The sequence below is a fragment of the Zingiber officinale genome, chromosome 1A, assembly GCF_018446385.1.
Source record: "Zingiber officinale cultivar Zhangliang chromosome 1A, Zo_v1.1, whole genome shotgun sequence".
NCBI classification, from domain to species: Eukaryota; Viridiplantae; Streptophyta; class Magnoliopsida; order Zingiberales; family Zingiberaceae; genus Zingiber; species Zingiber officinale.
In genome coordinates, this window is record NC_055987.1 from 152,102,110 (window position 1) to 152,120,659 (window position 18,550).

An 18,550-nucleotide genomic window follows, 5' to 3' on the forward strand; every position below is an offset into this window, starting at 1 on the left:
AATTAACCCATCTAAGGCTAAGGAAAACCTAGGTAGGAATCCCAAATCAACTAGACACATGCCTAGGAATGCCTCAAAGAAAAATGACAAATCAAGTCTTGAGGTATTAAAGAAGGAAGATCAAGTCTTGAGGTCAAGACTTGACATGTTAGAAAAGACCCTTAAAAATTTAGAGAAGTCAACTCTAGGGTCTAAGAGTCAAAAACCCAAGTCCAAGGACATGAAAGGTTTGGGTCACAAACCTGAGTTCCAAGTGGTCAAGCCCACTTATCACAATGTTCCATTCGATTATGGAACAAAATCTAGGGCTAGGAAGACCATCACCAAGGTCACAAGGGGAGTCACCCCTAGAGTTGATCTTGATGAGTCCCAAATGACCAAGGCTTCAAAGCCTAGGAGGGTTATTAGAAGGGTTGCTAGGGAAGTCATCCCTAGTGAATACTTAGTGAACCCAATGAGCTCCAATAGGTATTGGGTTCCTAGGAGCGTGATTCCATCACACTAGATGGTTTAGGGTGTGCCAACCTTACTTGAATAGGTAGTTAACCTAATCATGGCAAAAGGTGACACCTTAGGAATTTTCAAGGTCTAATCAAGCCTTGAAAATGAAAGTGAAAATTACTCCTAAGATAATTAGGATGTGCCAACCGCATTTGAGGAATTTTTCTAGAGTCAATCTAGTTGGCACATAGTGATCTAAAAATCTTTGGTATAAGATGCTAGGTCTATTACACTTAGGAATATAGAACCTATGGCAAAATGATCAAAATTATCAAAAATGGCAATTAAAGCTAGAATTAGGTATCTTCTATACCTTTACATGTTATTTGCCATATATTGTTTGCCATATGTCATGTCATGACATCATATTTATTTTATGATCATTTAAAATGTCATGATAATGCTTAGGTTAGTTAAATGTCATGCTCTATTTAAGTTTCATACTTTATGCCATGACATCATGACATTGGCACATGTTTTTACTTATGATATCATTATATGTCATGTCATCATCTCTTGCTTTTATCATCAATTAATTTGATTTAAGGACAAAAACATAATTTGATATGGAGATCAAATTGTTGTTTAGAAAATGCATGAGAACTTAGCCTAAGATGACCTAAACTCATATCTCACATCAAAATTGACTTGGATGTGTTTGATACACCTTAGATGTGTGTGAGATATTAGGATTATGAGTTAGGATCAAGGTGCATAGTTCTTGTACCTAGATGAACCTAATTCGAAATTGGGGATCATAGGGAAAGCTTATGTACAGTCATGTACATCTAGCCCAAAGATTGTGGTCCTAAATTAAATGGTTTAAAATCATTTCAAAATTGATTTGAAAAACCTTGATGAAGCTTTTCTAGTGATAGCATTCATCATTGAACAAGTTGATACAAAGATAAGTTAACTTTAAGCTATTTCAAAGACTTTTGAACTTTGTATCAAGATTGAGAAATGGAAGTTATTTTCTTAGAAAACTATTTTTCCATGATAGTATATGTTATGAGGAATGTATCCTCAAAATTTCATAATTTTTGAAATTTTCTGTGATTTTCTAGAGGTTTCTGATTTTCGGGAGAAGAAAAAATTCAGAAATCAGAAATCAGAGGTCGTGGGCTGATCAGGAGGCTACCTGATCGGTCCAGGTCTGTGTGGATCGGTCACTAGGACCGATCCAGGAGAGTTTGGACCGGTCTGGTGATCGATCCAGTGAAGGCTGATCGGTCTGGTGACCGATCAGCGCATGCCAACTTGCTGATTTTCGGCTGTTTTGTCTGAAATTTCAGCTGGAAGTTGGTGTTTTGGATTTCTAAAGGTTTGAAACTCTCCAAGACATTGTTGGTGCAATGGTCAAGGGGGAGTTGACCTTTAGGGGGAGTTTTACCTATTAGTCAAGGAGGAGTTGACTTTTAGGGGGAGTGTTTACTCGTCGAAACTTTTGAGGATGAGTGATATGGGATTATCACTAAGTTGATTGTTGAATTTAGTATCAAGGGGGAAATTAAGGGTTTCAATGAAAGGTATGAGACTTTCATTAGGAAGAAACTCTTGACCTTGATTCACTCCTTTTGATGTGTGTCAAAAAGGGGAAGAATGTCTAGAGAATGTTCAAGGAAGAACATTGGAGTTAGTGGGAGAGTTTGTTGATCACAACGAGTGAAGTTGTGAACAACGATAACTTACTCTTCAGGGGGAGAGTTTGTTGATGTGTGCCAATAGGGGGAGAATGAAGGGTTTAAGTTAGGCCTTCATTATCTAAGAAGGAGGTTGTCTTCTTAGAAGGAGAATGTAAGGTTGTAACTTATGTTTCATTACCTAGTGGCATGAAGAAAGTTGAGGCTATTGGATTAGCCTAACTTAAAGGTATTGTCAAACATCAAAAAGGGGGAGATTGTTGGTGCAATTTCCAGTAGGTCAAGGTTGACCTAGTTGACCAAGTGTAAACCTTGGTCATGGTTTCGATGTTTGACAATACAGAAAGACATGTAAACATGGACAATGCAGGTGCAGTTGTCCATGCGGAGAGATACTGATCAGGGTTTGATCAGGTTGGATGAAGAAGAGTCAAGTAGGTCAAGGTTGACTGGATACTTGACTGGGAAGTCCTAACTGGGATGTTAGGTAGTTCGAAAAGTCCTGGTGAGTGAAACCAGGCAGTTCGGAAAGTCCGGGAGAGTGAAGCCAGGCAGTTGGAGAAAGTCCTGGTGAGTGAAGCCAGGTAGTGGGAAAGTCCTGGTGAGTGAAGCCAGGCAGTTGGATGAGTGAAGGTAGGCAGGTTGGAAATCCTGGTGAGTGAAGCCGGTGAAAACCCTAGTGAGTGAAGCTAGGTGCAAGTCACGGTGAGTGAAGCCGGGCAGGAAAATCCGGATGGATCAAGGGTGATCGGACATCGGTGTTAAGAAGGTCAAGTAGGTCAAGGGAGTGACGGATACTTGACACGAAGAAAAAGTCCAAGTGGGTCAAAGGATTGGCCGGACACTTGGTGGGAGTCTTAGCGGTCAAGGGAGTGACCGGATGCTAAGCATGATGTACCAATAGGTCAAGGTTGACCGGATATTGGTTTGGACTTGGTTTGGGCAAAAACCAAGACTGGATCGATCAGTGGACGATCCGGTGATACTGTGGTTTCTTGATCGGTTTGGAGACCGATCGAGAGTCGATTGTGCCAATCTGATCGGTGCGGGGACCGATCGACATGCTGATCGGTCCCGGGACCGATCGAGCCTGCAGAGTTGGGCAACTCTCGTGAAGTGTCGATCGATGCGGGGACCGATCGGCATCGCTGATCGGTCCCCATGGCCGTCAGATCGACCAGACCGATCAGGGTGATGCCTGATCGGTCTGGCACTAGCCGTTGGCTCACAACGGCTAGTCTTCTGTCTTCTCTTCTTCGCAGGTGGATGCAGGTATAAGAGGCTGAGGGCTTCTACTGTGCAGTGACTTCTTCTTGCTCTTCTTCTTCTTGCTGCTGCAAGTTCTACTGCTGTGATTTGAGTTTGCTGAGCTCGATTCTGCTTGAAGCTTCGCGTGAGCTTCCTTTCGGCTGGGTTCCTGCTGTTGTAGGCGTCGCTTGAAGCTGCTGCTTCATCCAGTCGAAGAGAAGGCAAGTAAGCGAAGGTGTTTCATACATTTGTATTGTACTTTGCTTCTTGCTGCTTTCTACTCCTGTATTGCTGTTGCAAAGTTTGTGGCGAGGTTTCTCCACCCACAAGGAGTATTTATTAGCCGGTTATCCGGGGACTCATCCACCGACGGATTGATAGGCTTCGTCCACCTTACGTACACGCCGAGGAGTAGGAGTATCATCTCCGAACCTCGTTACATCTTCGTGTTGAGGTTTACTTCTCCTTTTGCGTTTCTATTTAGTTATTTCCGCTGCGCTAACCCTAGTTTGTAGAAAGAAACGCGAGAATTTGGGGCGGCTATTCACACCCCCCTCTCTAGCCGTGTCCATCGATCCTAACAATCATATCTCGACATACGTGCCGATATCATATCTCGTCTTGTATGTATGTCGATATCATATCCCTACATGCATATCGTTGCGAGGTCCCGACCTGCATGTCGTCTTCCGGATCCAGGTCGCGCTCGACTAGGTGCCGTCAGATCTAGCTCTTCATCCTGCTTGGAGTCATCTACTCTAGTTCTTGATCACGAGAACTCGAGCAACGTCCTGATCAACTCAGCGATCCACCAAAGGGCATTCCCTGGATCATATTACGTTCTCCATTCTTATTTTATATGTATTTCATTATTCTATTATTGATTCTGTTCCTTATATATTTATTGGATCTGATTCAAATATCCTAATATCAAAGATGGAGATAATATAAATAAATTTGACAAAAAAAAAAAACTTCTTATTACTTGGGAATATAAAAGGCAGTCCGACATATCTCCTTCTGAACCATAATGATTCAATTAATTTTCCAGCCACCTCATCTAGACAGTAGCTCTGACTCAACTACGTACGGATGATTGATGATTGGAAGGTGATATCAACAGTCAGTCTGCAGACGTTGCTCTCAGCGACGCTGACGCGTCGTTATCAATCATGGGGAAAAAAATAACTCATGCAAAAGCTGGAACGTGAGCAAGACGAGGTTTACCGCAGGTGAAAACCACAATTCGCATCGGTGTTATTTTTGTTTTTATCGAAGAAAAAAATTGTCGGCGAGCTAGTCTGATTCTAACAGAGACAAGCACGAGGTGATCATTGGTTTGGAGTGGGCACGGAAAACGCCAAGGAATGAATGACGTCGGGACGCAGAAATCGCAACTCGCAAGTATAAAAGAAAACAGAGGGGAGGTAGAAGGACAAGGTAGAATTGCAAGAGATCGGGAAGGAGAAGGGGAAGTGGAGGAGGAGAAGGGGAAGAGATGAAGACTGTCAGGTCATATCCAAGGTCTGAGCCAAGGAGAGTCGGAAATGGCTTAATCATAGGCTCCATGGTTCTTTCTCTCTGCATCCTCTCGCTCATCAGGGGTCGATATTGTTCCTCCCCTTTTGCTCCCTCTTATTTCTCTTTGTTTTTTGTACGTCTTATGAATCTTTTGTTCTTAAGAAAATACCCTGATTCCGTTGCAGGCAAGTCACAGGATCTGTCGGATAGGAGTCGCCGCCTTGTATCGATAGGTAAATTTTTAAGGAAAATTTTAGCACTAAATCATCTGAAATGGAACAGCAATTATATTTGTTAAAGAATAAAACAGCTTATTTTAATAGCAGGGGAAGACGATGAAGGAAACAGAGTGTTGCTCGATGAACTGAGAGAAGCCAAGCGACCAATGTGTGCGGAAACAAACCGGCGATCGGATGTTTGCGAGGCCTCGGGCGACGTAAGGGTGAGAGGAAGCTCCCAAACAATCTTTGTAAGTCCTGATCTCACAAACCAGGAATGGAAGATGAAGCCTTACGCCCGGAAGCACGACCAAAGGGCGCTCGCCAACGTCAAGGAGTGGACCGTGAAACCAGTTTCCGGCCAGACGCCGCTCCCGGCGTGCACCGACAACCACACCGTCCCCGCCGTCGTCTTTTCCATCGGTGGCTACGCCGGCAACCTCTTCCACGACTTCACCGACGTGCTCGTCCCGCTGTTTCTCACTGCCCGCCGCTTCCGCGGTGAGGTCCAGTTCGTGGTCGCCGACGCCAGGGCCTGGTGGCTGAGCAAGTTCAGCCCTGTCCTCCGGAAGCTCTCCAACTACGAGATCGTCGACGCGGACGCCGACGAGGACGCAGTGCGCTGCTTCCCGACCGTCGTCGCGGGGCTGACCTTCCACAAGGAGCTCGGCGTCGACTCCACCAAGTCCCCCACCGGTTACTCCATGGCCGACTTCCAGGCAATGCTGCGGGAGGCGTACGGGCTGGAGCGCGAGGCCGCAGACGTCGCCGACGACAAGTGGGACATCCGCCGGAAGCCGCGACTGCTGATTATCTCTCGCAAGGTCTCCCGGGTTTTCCTCAACGAGCGGGGGATGTCGGACATGGCCATGAGCCTGGGCTTCGACGTCCGCGTCGCCGACCCCGACGTCGCCACCGACATCGGCAAGTTCGCGCGGCTAGTGAACTCCGCCGACGTCCTGATCGGCGTCCACGGCTCCGGCCTCGCCAACATCGTCTTCCTCCCCCGAGGCGCCGTCTTCATCCAGGTAGTGCCTATAGGGAAGCTGGACTGGCTGACCAAGAACACGTTCGAGAATCCATCACTGGAGATGGAGCTCAAGTACTTGAGCTACCAGATCCAAGCCGATGAGAGCACGCTGAGCGACCAGTACCCCAAGGACCATCCCGTGTTTACGGATCCCCAATCCATTCACAGGAAAGGGTGGGACGAGCTCAGCAGAGTTTACTTGGAGAACCAGAACCTGAAGCCGCACCTGAGCAGGCTCAGGCTCACCTTGTTGGAAGCCCTCAATATTCTGCCCCACGGCCGCGCCATGGCGCAGTAAGCGCTTTCTTTCTCTTCCAAATTAAAGCTTGTATTCATTGTTGTATTTGAATCAAGGCCAATATACACAAAATTAGTGTATATATATATAGTGAACCTTGTGCTTAAAATTAAGATAGTGATCAAAGAATTTAAGTTGCCTCTGAGATGATGAAGTGTACTGGATTTTCAAACTGAAATAGAGGAACTCAGATCGACTGTTCTGGTTTGGTGTCTGCAGTTTTTCAGAGTTGCCTAATTAACTGGGGTCAGTTCTATCAATAAAAATAAATAAATAACAAGGCCAAAGGGACCATTAATCGTGTGCTCTGTTTTTGTGATTTAGGCAAATATTAACTCTCCGTATCAATCACTGAACAGTCAAACATAGTGATATCATCATCCATCTGCATTAGGCATGGGTCGTTAGGTATTTAAAAAATAATAAATAATTAAAATGTTTTTAAAATATATATAAATAATAATAATATTCTATTAATTAAAAAATTATTTATTTATAGATAAATCAATTATCATATATTAAATTTGTGATCCAGCCATCTAAGAGCATTCACAATGCTCTAGTGTTATAATACCTACCACATCAACAAAAAACATGGGGTCCACTGCCGCATATTCGTTATAACAACATCCTTCTTTCACCCACATCCCTTTTAACATTAATATTCATTATTCATGGGCCCCACCGTCCACTCACTCATTTTAACATTATACCATATTAAATAAATATGTTTTAAAATATTTAAATTATTATTATCTTTTTAATAATGATTTTACGTTTAAAAATAAAATTTTATTATTTTTCAAAAATAAAATTAATTTTTTAAATATATTTATTAAATAAAATAAATGTTTATGAGAAAACGAAATTACAATGTTAGGAAAACGAAATTATAAAGTTAGGAAAATGAAATTACAACTGAACACCTAAAATTATAAAGTTGGGAAAACGAAATTACAACTGAACACATAAAATTATAAAGTTGGGAAAACGAAATTACAACTGAGCCACTAAAATTACAAAGTTGGGAAAATAAAATTTATTTTAAATATTAATTCATGGATTATTGTTGTATTGCTCCCAGATATGCTCAACTAAGTCGGCGCGAAGTTGGTGATGAACTTGAGTGTCACGTAGCTCAAAATTTGTTCGAAGATAATCCTGAAATCCTCGGTTTGAGCCATGGATAGGTTGTGCGGGTTCGTCACCTTTTTCGTTGTACCAATTTGTCACGTTACCTCCCTCATCCTCAACAATCATATTATGCAAAATAATGCATGTTAACATGATTTGTTTTAACTTTTTTCCTATACCAATACTGAGCTGGACTTCTAACAATCGCCCATCGAGATTGGAGCACCCAAAATGCCCGTTCAACATATTTTCTTGCAGACTCCTGTCTTTCCTTAAACAACTTCCTCTTGGGATCCTCCGGGAAAGAAAAAGCCTTAACAAAAGTAGCCCACTCGGGATATATTCCATCTGTTAGATAATAGCCCTTCGTATATGTAGTGTCGTTCACCGTGAAATTAATCTCCGGCATATTTCCTTGCAAGACGTTGTTGAATATGAGAGATTCATATAACACGTTAATATCGTTACGTGAACCGGCGGGCCCAAAAAATGCATGTCATATCCACAAGTTATGAGACGCGACCGCTTCAAGTACGATTGTTGGTGACCCATGTCCCCTTGTAAATTGACCTTTCCAAGCAACTGGACAATTTTTCCATTTCCAGTGCATACAATCAAGGCTACCTAACATTCCAGGAAAGCCATGTCTCTCATTATGCATTTGAAGAAGACGTTGAACATCATCAGCATTTGGCCTTCTCAAGTACCTATTACCAAATATTTCAACAACGTATTCGTATAACTTGAAAAGGCACCTGATGGCAGTTCACTCCGTAAGCCAGTTGACGAATCGCAGCGGTGCATTTTTGTAGTGGTGACAACCCTTTTCTTCGTACAGCATCGTCCCTTTGTTGAAAAAATGCTGAATGATTCTCTAATGTATTCACTATGCGGAGGAATAACTCTCTTCGCATTCGAAATCATCTTCGAAATATTTCATCGTGATATACTGGGGTTATAGAGAAATAATCATTGACGAGTCTCTCATGCCCGGCTTAACGATTTCTTTGGACGAACCTTCTTCTGCGCGTGCCCCTCCTCTGATATGCTTCCATAAGTTGTTGGTGTTGTTGAAGAACCAATAACATCAGTTCTTCACCCGGATCATAAGCTTGCTCATCGATTTCAACATGGACTTCGTCTTCGCTTGTCGAGCTGAAACTTGAGCTAGAGCTGTCTGTAGAATGAGACATTTTTGGAAGAAATACGTTTTCGTATATGTGTTTGAGAAATGGTATGATTGTCTATATATATTGTTTTTCTCATGCAACGACTTTTTTAAACTAGCCGTTAAAAAGTAACCGTTTTATTAAAATTTATAAATTAAATAGCCGTTGTTTTTTTTTAATTAGCCGTTGGCTTTTTTAATTAAATATCTGTTGCTTTTTTCTAATTTTAAAATTTATAATTTTTTTAAAAAAATATATATAGCATGGGGGTGGGCCAGCCCATGCAGCTTGAACGCGTTCAGATCACTGAACGCGTTCAAGTATTTAATCTTAATGCGGCGTTCTGCAACGCCGTGTTAAAGCTACAGTGGCGTTATAACGTCGCTTTAACGCGGCGTTGCGGATGACCTAAGTGTGCCTTGTTAGGCATGCATTGGGGTCGGGTTAAGAGATAAAGAATTTTATAGGTACATCTCGCTCTCACGATCTGAATGCTCTACATTAAGTTTGCGGTGTGGCGCAATCAAAGATGGATACGGAGAGGAAAGCAAAGCTTTTAGAGAGGCCACCACAATGGCAAGCAAGCAAGATCTTAACAAGAGGACGGGATGAGTAGGGTCTACAAGACCATGGGGGTGCATGTGAGTCTCTTGATATTTAGTTCAACTTGTTGTTTTACTTAGGCCGCACCATCGTACCAACACGGTTACTTGACCAAGTGATTGAGATGACTTGATCAACCAAACATGATTCAAATGAGGTTAATTGAGTCAACTTAATATACTTTTTTAGATATTTCAGTCAACCAAGTCGACTGACAACCATGATATAACTCGTGTGTGAGAGACTATTTTATACCGAAATGTTTTTTTTTAGAAAAAAAAACACTCGAATTATCTATATCCTAATTAAAAGGATATTATCCTCTTTTAAAATTATCAATTTGATACTTGAATTAAAAGTATTTTATTTATTTATTTATTTATTTTCTACCAACTTTTTTTCACCGATAGTGATACATTAGAGACCACTTTAATTGTCCACGTTGTTGTCCCCTCTCCTCGCAAAAGAAAAACTTAATTTGTCGTCGACGTTGCTAATCAATACGGCCACATGGCTGCCCTGCCATTCATGGGCTTGGGATGCCAACCCGGTACAATAATTGACGCGATATTCTTCTTTAATACAAATTCATGTCCCGTACAAAAGTAAATTTCGAATAAAATAAATCTTTATACTGTCTGTAGTGCTAAAAGAAATGAGAAATAAGAAATATGAAATATAATGAAAAATGACTGAAACAAAACAAACATAGTACACCAGCAAGCTTTTTCTCTAAAACAATGTGACAGTACGTTTATTAGTTTATTGGTCGTGCAAGGACAAATAAGAATCATATAGAAAGAGTCCCACTACACGTAAATGTTTGATAAAATAAACAAATTAAACAAGAGGACTCATTTAAATAGTAAATGGCCCTAGACACGTTTATAAGTTGTACGTGGACGACAGTTTAAATAAGAAGAATAGAAGAGTCACATTACACGTAAGTGTTTTGTTCGTAGCTAAAATAAACAAACAAACAAAATGTCAATCAGTTCATTATTTATTATTAGAGCGGCAAATTACTGGGTAGAAATTACCGAATATTTTAATCACCCAGATAAATACTTAATTTCATTTTTTCCCCTTTCAAATTGATTGCAAATCGATTCGGATTCTATTTATCACCCCAATAATATCCTTTATCAATGGTTACAAATTAAAAAAAAATTGATCTGGGTTTGAAAAATTGATACTCTCACTATGACATATAAAAATAATGTACAAGGATATAAATATAATCAAGAGAACTAGATAAATACATAGGATTTAGTTTCATATCATTTCGATATCTTTAAATCCATCAGTTAATTTTAATAATTTTCTAAACACGAATTAAAATTTTCAGATATATTCATGTTTAAAAAATTGTTGCTCTCAATATAACATATAAAAATGATATTTAAAGTTATAGATATAATCATGAGAATTAGACCAATGCATAAAATTTAGTTCCATATCATTCCGAAATTTCTAGGTCATGAGTCAATTTTGACTAAAGTAGACACTACAAAAAAACAATCTATGAGGGACGACAGTTTGCAACGAATTTAAATTTTATTCCAAACTTTCCAACAAAATTTGCAACAAAATAATAAATTGTTCCAAATTAGCAACGAATTTAGTAACAAAATAAATTCGTTGCAAATTAGCAACAAAATATATTTTGTCGCTAATATTGTTGCAAGTTAGCAACAAAGAATAAAATTTGTTGCAAATTTTGGAACGAATAATTTATTCGTTTCTAAATTTGCAACGAATAATTTGTTCGTTGCAAATATTTGCAACGAATAGTATTTTCGTCGCAAATATTGCAACGAAACTATTATTTGTTGGAACTCCCCAACAAATATATAATTTATCGCAATTCTACAGTAAAAAAATTTGCAGGATAAGGTTTCCAACGAATCTGTAATTCGTTGGAGATTTCCAACGAATTGGCAGATTCGTCGGAAATCTCCAACGAATCTGCCAATTCGTTGGAAATCTCCAACGAATTACAGATTCGTTGTAAAGTATGGTATGGATTAAAAACCCGTTTCACCGACCTAGAGACCTCGGAATCGGATGAAACAAGTTCCTGTGTGCTCCTCTTGGTCTCATGATTCTATAGATGAGCTCAAATATTTTCTTTTTAAAATTAGATGAATTTTTAACATCTAGGTCAATTGGATGAAATTGAATTTGAGCTTGAAAGTGTTAGAGTTTTAAATCAAATTGGAGTATAGTTGAACTTGCTAGATTTAAAAAATGATGTTCGAGTGCTCAGAATGAGGGGAAATCAGTTTAGTGGCGTTCGTAAGGTTCTCGTGATTATATCCATGAATTAAAAATAATTACGAAATAAAGGTAATTTATTTATGTTTAATTTGAGCTAATTTATGTTGAATTGTGAATTTTTAAACTTGAGTTTATATTTTCTAACACATTGGGAATTAAAAAAATAAAGGTAAAAAATATATGAAATAAAAAAAATATTTGAGGACATATATGAAGTCAGGACAAATAGAGGAGCACACAGGAACTGGTTTCATCCAATTCGGAGGTCTTTAGGTCGGTCAACCGTGGATTTAAGAAAATGTAGGGTTTCCAACGAATTTATAATTCGTTGGAGATTTCCAACGAACTGGCAGATTCGTTGGAAACATTTCCAAAGAATCTGCCAATTCGTTGGAAATCTCCAACGAATTATAAATTCGTTGCAAAGTATGGTATAGCTTAAAAACCCGTTTGACCGACCTAGAGACCTCGGAATCGGATGAAACAAGTTCCTGTGTGCTCCTCTTGGTCTCATGATTCTATAGATAAGCTCAAATATTTTTTTTGAAATTAGATGAATTTTTAACATCTAAGTCAATTGGATGAAATTGAATTTGAGCTTGAAAGTGTTAGAATTTTAAATCAAATTGGAGTATAGTTGAACTTGCTAGATTTAAAAAATAATGTTCGAGTGCTCAAAACGAGGGGAAATCAGTTTGGTGGCGTTCGTAAGGTTCTCGTGATTATATCAATGAATTAAAAATAATTACGGAGCTAATTTATGTTGATTTGTGAATTTTTAAACTTGAGTTTATATTTTCTAACACATTGGGGATTAAAAAAATAAAGGAAAAAAATATATGAAATAAAAAAAATATTTGAGGACATATATGAAGTCAGGACAAATAGAGGAGCACACAGGAACTGGTTTCATCCAATTCGGAGGTCTTTAGGTCGGTCAAACGTGGATTTAAGAAAATGTAGGGTTTCCAACGAATCTGTAATTCGTTAGAGATTTCCAACGAATTGGCAGATTCGTTAGAAACATTTCCAACTAATCTGCCAATTCGTTGGAAATCTCCAACGAATTAAAAATTCGTTGCAAAGTATGGTATGGCTTAAAAACCCGTTTGACCGACCTAGAGACCTCGGAATCAGATGAAACAAGTTCCTGTGTGCACCTCTTGGTCTCATGATTCTATAGATGAGCTCAAATATTTTTTTTTAAAAATTAGATGAATTTTTAACATCTAGGTCAATTGGATGAAATTGAATTTGAGCTTGAAAGTGTTAGAGTTTTAAATCAAATTGGAGTATAGTTGAACTTGCTAGATTTAAAAAATGATGTTCGAGTGCTCAGAATGAGGAGAAATCAGTTTGGTGGCGTTCGTAAGGTTCTCGTGATTATATCCATGAATTAAAAATAATTACGGAGCTAATTTATGTTGATTTGTGAATTTTTAAACTTGAGTTTATATTTTTCTAACACATTGGGGATTAAAAAATTGTAAAATACCGGAAAATAGGCGAATATTAATAAGGGAATTTTTCAGAATTTTTGGACATTTTTCGGGAATTTTTCGGAGCTCGTACGGACGAGTTAACGGGGATAAAAACGGGGTCTGAAAAGCCTGTTTAGGCTACCCAGTTTTAATAAGGAAAAGTTTTATTTTTCTTTTCCTTTTTCCTTTTCTTTTTCCTTATTTATATTTTTTTTCCCTCGTTACTGTGCCTACCCGAGCCCTAAACTGTTCCTCTCTTCTTCTCTCGCGCCCGACGTCGGCGGTTTCTTCTTCCCGAGCGCCGGCAGCCGGTTCATAGCCGAGTTTTTTTCTCCACTTCACCTCCCAGTGCCGAGCTCTTCTCCTCCTCACTGCCGCCGTGACACCGCCACCACAGCGCCAGCGTGCCCTAGTTCTTCTCCAAGCGCCGGCGACTCTGCCTCCGCTGACCCCTTCCATGCCCTAGCGCCGGTGCCGCCACCACAGTCGACGCCGAGGACTTCTCTTCTCTTCCTCTCTGTTGTGCCCAAGATTAAAAGGAGCATGCCCTAGATTGCCTCTTGCTGCCGGATCTGAACAAAATAGCAAGGTGAGTTGGGATTGTTGTATGATCCGTTTGAATTCAACAGTGATTCCAGCAGTGAGGTTCGGTTTTTGCAGGGTTGTGCACTGTGGGGAAATTAGCAGCAAGGAGGTCTTGCTGTGGTATACCTTGTTTCCAACCAGCAATCAGCTCATCGTGTTCTATGTTCAACAACGACTGAGCTTGAGGTATAGTGTAGGAATTGATCTTAGTTGTTGAGGATTCCTAGTCGAGTTAGCAATAGTTGTTAACTTGGATTCATGTGTAGGTTTTAATGAAATTGAATAGTAGAATGGTTAGGGTTAATGGAACTAATCCTAATTGATTTTTAGTTCAATTCAATTGGGGTTCCTGAAGAAAATAGTTTGGTTTAGCTATTTTAGTTATAATTAAACTTAGCCAAACTGTACGATTTATTACAGGATATTGATTCGAGACGGTGTCTTGACGGGGGATCTGCTTTGGATACGATCCTTTTCGATTGGAGGCGGGTACTTTTGACTATTTGTCCTTGATATGCTTAGTAATGAAAATAATATGTTGCATTAATTGTGTTTCCTATTTGTTTCGGTTAATCACTGCCCAATACATGTTACCTGTTTGATTGATTGTTTGTTTGCATCTCGTATTGATCTTGTACCTGATCTATCATGCTCATGGGTAGTGATATAACCATGTTTCACATGTTCAGGACCTAGGTTTGATACCTTATTTGATCAGTATACCTTGATATGATTTATTCACTATGGTGCCCATTGATATATGTCCAGGGGTTGGTTTAGTATATTACCATGCTTAGTGACATGCACCATTTGCATGATCGCATGCTGTGCGATAGATTGCTCCATTATTGTCGAGCACTTTGCCAGTTTTCATCACTGTTCGGTGCTCCGTTGTGACGCTCATGGGTAGCGTGACACAGCGTGGTAGCACGTCAGTTTGACTCTTCCGGTGCTCCGTTGATCCGCTCAGGGGTAGTGTGACGCAGCGTGTAGCACGTTAGAGATTCCTCCCCGTCATAGTGTACCGGGAGATGAGAGCATTGCGCTCCCCCATTTATGATTTGGGGTAGGAGTACGTATGTACTCCGACAGCATCCCGTCCACTCGATCACTCATCAGGAGTAGTGTTGCTGAGTGCACGGTCGTCACAGCCCTACCCACTTGGTCCCACTTATGTTGTGAGTTGGCTGACTGGCGTCAGGGGTGACCATGACATTGGCATCATATGCATGATGCATTTATTGTTTGTGTTTGTGTTTGTTGCATTTATATGCTGCACATTGTTTGGATACCTATGTTTGACATGCATACAGGTCTTCTATACCTTTCGAACTGTTTGTCCTTATACCGGGTCCTGGTTAGTACAGATTCTCTCCTGTCTTTTTCGGTTGCATTTACCTTTATTTTTATCAGGAGACTGTACGCATGATTAGTGCTAGGTGTTATTTCTTTACTTTGCATATCAATTGTACCTGCTGAGTGTTGGACTCACCCCGTCTCCATTGTTGTTATTTTCAGGTTGATTTTGTCAGGAGGGAGTTCCAGTCGCTGGTCCCCACAGCACGTAGTGCTAGTCCTCTGCTGGGTTGAGTTGTTATTTTATTTTAGTTTTTTTTCTCTATCAGACTTTGTTTTAGTCTTGTTTTTGGATTTTACATATGGATATTGTATGGAATCCTTTCGTTTGATGGACTTGTGATATGATTTGGATTTTATTCTACTACATGCCTGCCTGGAAGGCAGAAGAGGTGAGTTCGTCGTATTTGAGCTTTACAAGTGTAGTGGAGTAGGGTGGATTTCGAGTCAGGGTATTATCTTTCTGTTTACTTATATAAACTGCGTGGTGATGGTTTATTTTGTTGTTATTATTCCAGCCGCATGTGGCTGAGGTATTTAGTGCTTGTAGAAAGTTTCAGATTGTCCACCGTACAGAGGAGATGCTGCCGAAATTTTCTCGGACAGGGACTCCTCTGGGGCGTGACAATTTAGTGGTATCAGAGCCAAGTTTACGATTTTTTGTTTCGTATTTTGGATTTTCGGGATTTATCTGATACCAATTTATTTGGTATCAGAGCGGATTATGATACCTGCTTTTGGTGTTCTGGAGATTTATCGGATACCTGTTGTTGGTATTCTGGATATTTGGGTTAGCCAGGTTTGCGAGTCAAACTGGGCATTATCGGATTTTCGATATGGTTATGTTTCGGATTTCCGTTTCGGAGATATTTGGATTTCCGGCGATATGTACGTTCGGAATTTTAAGGTCAAATTAGGGACTGGACAGCGACGGAACATCTCCAGACGGCAAATAGGTATGTTGTTATTTTATGTTTGTTATATTGGTATTGATATCTGTAATTTAATTTAACAGATATGAGACGATCTACTCGTATTGCTGCGAGACGTGATGCTGGACGACCACGGGATCTCTAGATATGCCAGAGATGCCCACAGTTAGTGAGCTTGTCAGTCAGGAACAGACTCAGGATGCAGCGGGAGCATCGGGCTCTCAAATCCCGATAGCTCCTGTAGAGATACCTACTTTGGCCACACCGACGGTATCCACTCCTACCGTATTTACGGTACCATCAGGTGTACCATTGGTGTACTCGACATTTGCTCCAGAGCAGCCTACGATGTACTCGGCACCACCGCCACCTGGACCTACAGTGTACCCGATACCAGTGGCACCTGTGCCCCCAGTGCCTACAGTAGCAGCAGCTACACCATATCCGATACCATTACCTACCGTACCTCCAGCTGCCACCACTTTTGTTCCCCAGTCAGTACCACCGATGGCTTATGCTCCGGTATATACAGCAGCATCGGGAGTTCCTCCTCCGGTTTATTCCGCGGTACCACAGTAGTATCGGCTCCGGTGTTTCCTTGATTCTGCAGTCCACGACTCATCGATATTGTCATTTGCGAGCTAGGATTCGACCTTTGAGTCGATGAAGACTCGTTTCACTCTTTTCCGCGGATCTCGATCCGAGTATGGCTCTGTCATGGGTAGAGACTATGGCAGACTTTCTTCTATATGGCTTGCTCAGAGTGGGAGAAGAAGGCTGCTTACTATTTACGGGATGAAGCTAATGCAGGTGGGTTACTCGATTCTATTATTGGTGGCGCGTCACATGGACGAGTTGAGAGGCTTTTGAGGCCGTTTCTTTCCATCATCGGATGGCTCGTAAGCGAGTTTTATGAGTCGAGGCGGAATAATCGCTCGATGTTGAGTATATCTTGAATTTCTCCGGTTGTCTCGGTTTTGTCGAGTTAGTTGCGGAGGGCGAACTCGTAATCTGATTTATCTGAGGATTGGATGGTTATCGCATATACGACTTGCGGATTAGGGATTACATCTTACTCGATGCATTGAATCGAGCTCGATGATAGAGTTAGCTCGGCGACGGCATATCCGGACGGGAAAAAGCATCGGTCGGACATCGAGGCGGTCCAGCGGCATGGCGGCATCGAGTAATCGCGAGCGATCGGTCGAGTTCTTCAGGGTTTCGTAGGCCTCGAAGTCGATCTTCCTCGGGGCGTTCCGGTCTCCTCGGCGAGATCGGAAGCAGTCCACCAGCGATATCTGATGTTTCGATGTGGTTCCAGAGACCACATCACTTGACTCTGGAGCGATCGGTTTGCTTTTATTGCAAGCGCACCTGAGCCGATTGTCGGTGAAGGCTCGGCCTGCAACCGGAGGTCGGGCGAGAGGGCAGTCTAGTCGATCGGTGTCTCGGCGAGGAGGGCGGAGATTCACACCCTCACAGCGTCAGCAGGGAGCAGCTCCCTCCGCAGCAGCATTTGGCATGCTTGGACAGGAGTACTCCAGTGCTTCCATAGCACCCCAGAGTTCTATTCCAGGGCCTTATTATCCGACTCAGGGGCAGTACCAGACTCAGTTCCAGCCAGCTGCACAGTATCAGTCACCATCCTCTCAGTCTTCTCTGGCACATGGTCCAGCAGCGCCTCAGTGGCAGATTTCTACCCAGTCACAGCAGCCGCTGGCAGCGTTACCTCCTCCTCCTCCGCCAGAGACTGGACGAGTTCATGCGATTACCAGGGAGGATGCGCAGCGAGCCGACGGATCCATTTTCCGTGGTATGATTTCCATTTGTGCATTTTCCGCTGATATTTTGATTGATACTGGTAGTTCGCACTCTTTTATATCCCGTACCTTTATGCGGGAGATTGGTAGATTACCCACTTGCAGAGCCCAGCGATTGACTGTCTCGCTACCGTCCGGTGATACTTTAGAAGTCACCCAGGAGATCAGAGGTTGCCCGTTAGACTTTGGCAACATGATACTTTCGGTAGATCTTCTAGTATTGGAGATGGTCGAGTTTGATGTCATACTTGGCATGGATTGGCTGTCAGTTTATCATGCTACCGTTGATTGCCAGACGAGGGTGGTCACCTTCCAGCCTCCGAACCAACCCTCGTGGAGTTTCACTGGCATCGGAGACGACGGTATCTCGATTATTTCGGCGATTCGGTAGACTGTCTCCACGGTATCATGGTTTTGTTATCGTTGATCGATCGAGACGGTAGTAGTTCCTGACTCTCAGGGTTCTGTAGTCGGGAGTACCCGGATGTATTTCGGAGGGCTGCCGGTTTGCCTCCCGGAAGGCAAGTGGAGTTATATTGGTGATTAGGAACCGCACATCAGCTCCATATCGTATGGCACCAAAAGAGTTGAGCGAGCTGAAGGTTCAACTCCAGCTTGGATAGGGGATTTATTCGCCCTAGTGTTTCACCATGGGGTTCTCCAGTTCTTGTCAAGAAAAGGATGGTACTATGAGGTTGTGTATTGACTACAGGCAGCTGAATGTGACCATC

The 18,550-nt window shown here is 41.6% G+C and overlaps 1 protein-coding gene across 8 annotated transcripts; it reads left to right on the forward strand.

Annotated features, from left to right (window-relative positions):
* Nucleotides 1–4,818: 4,818 nt before the first annotated feature.
* LOC122037993 (alpha-1,3-arabinosyltransferase XAT3-like) lies at nucleotides 4,819–6,604 on the forward strand. Of its 8 annotated transcripts, none has more exons than XM_042597515.1 (3): nucleotides 4,819–4,996; nucleotides 5,099–5,146; nucleotides 5,237–6,604. In XM_042597515.1, exons 1-3 carry the CDS (start codon nucleotides 4,891–4,893, stop codon nucleotides 6,457–6,459), a joined length of 1,377 nt encoding a protein of 458 aa, XP_042453449.1. In that variant the 5' UTR covers nucleotides 4,819–4,890; the 3' UTR covers nucleotides 6,460–6,604. The 8 variants fall into 8 exon arrangements, with proteins under 8 accessions (XP_042453449.1, XP_042453450.1, XP_042453447.1 ...); XM_042597516.1 differs by having other exon boundaries at nucleotides 5,240–6,604; XM_042597521.1 differs by having other exon boundaries at nucleotides 4,830–4,962; nucleotides 5,224–6,604.
* The last annotated feature ends 11,946 nt before the right edge of the window (nucleotides 6,605–18,550 follow it).

What these genes read in the sequence shown, in the direction of transcription:
- LOC122037993 (XM_042597513.1), top strand. Translation starts at nt 4,891, where the DNA reads ATGAAGACTGTCAGGTCATATCCAAGGTCTGAGCCAAGGAGAGTCGGA. An exon ending in TCGCCGCCTTGTATCGATAG is followed by an intron (nt 5,147 to 5,236) that starts GTAAATTTTTAA and finishes TTATTTTAATAG; the next exon opens with CAGGGGAAGACGATGAAGGA.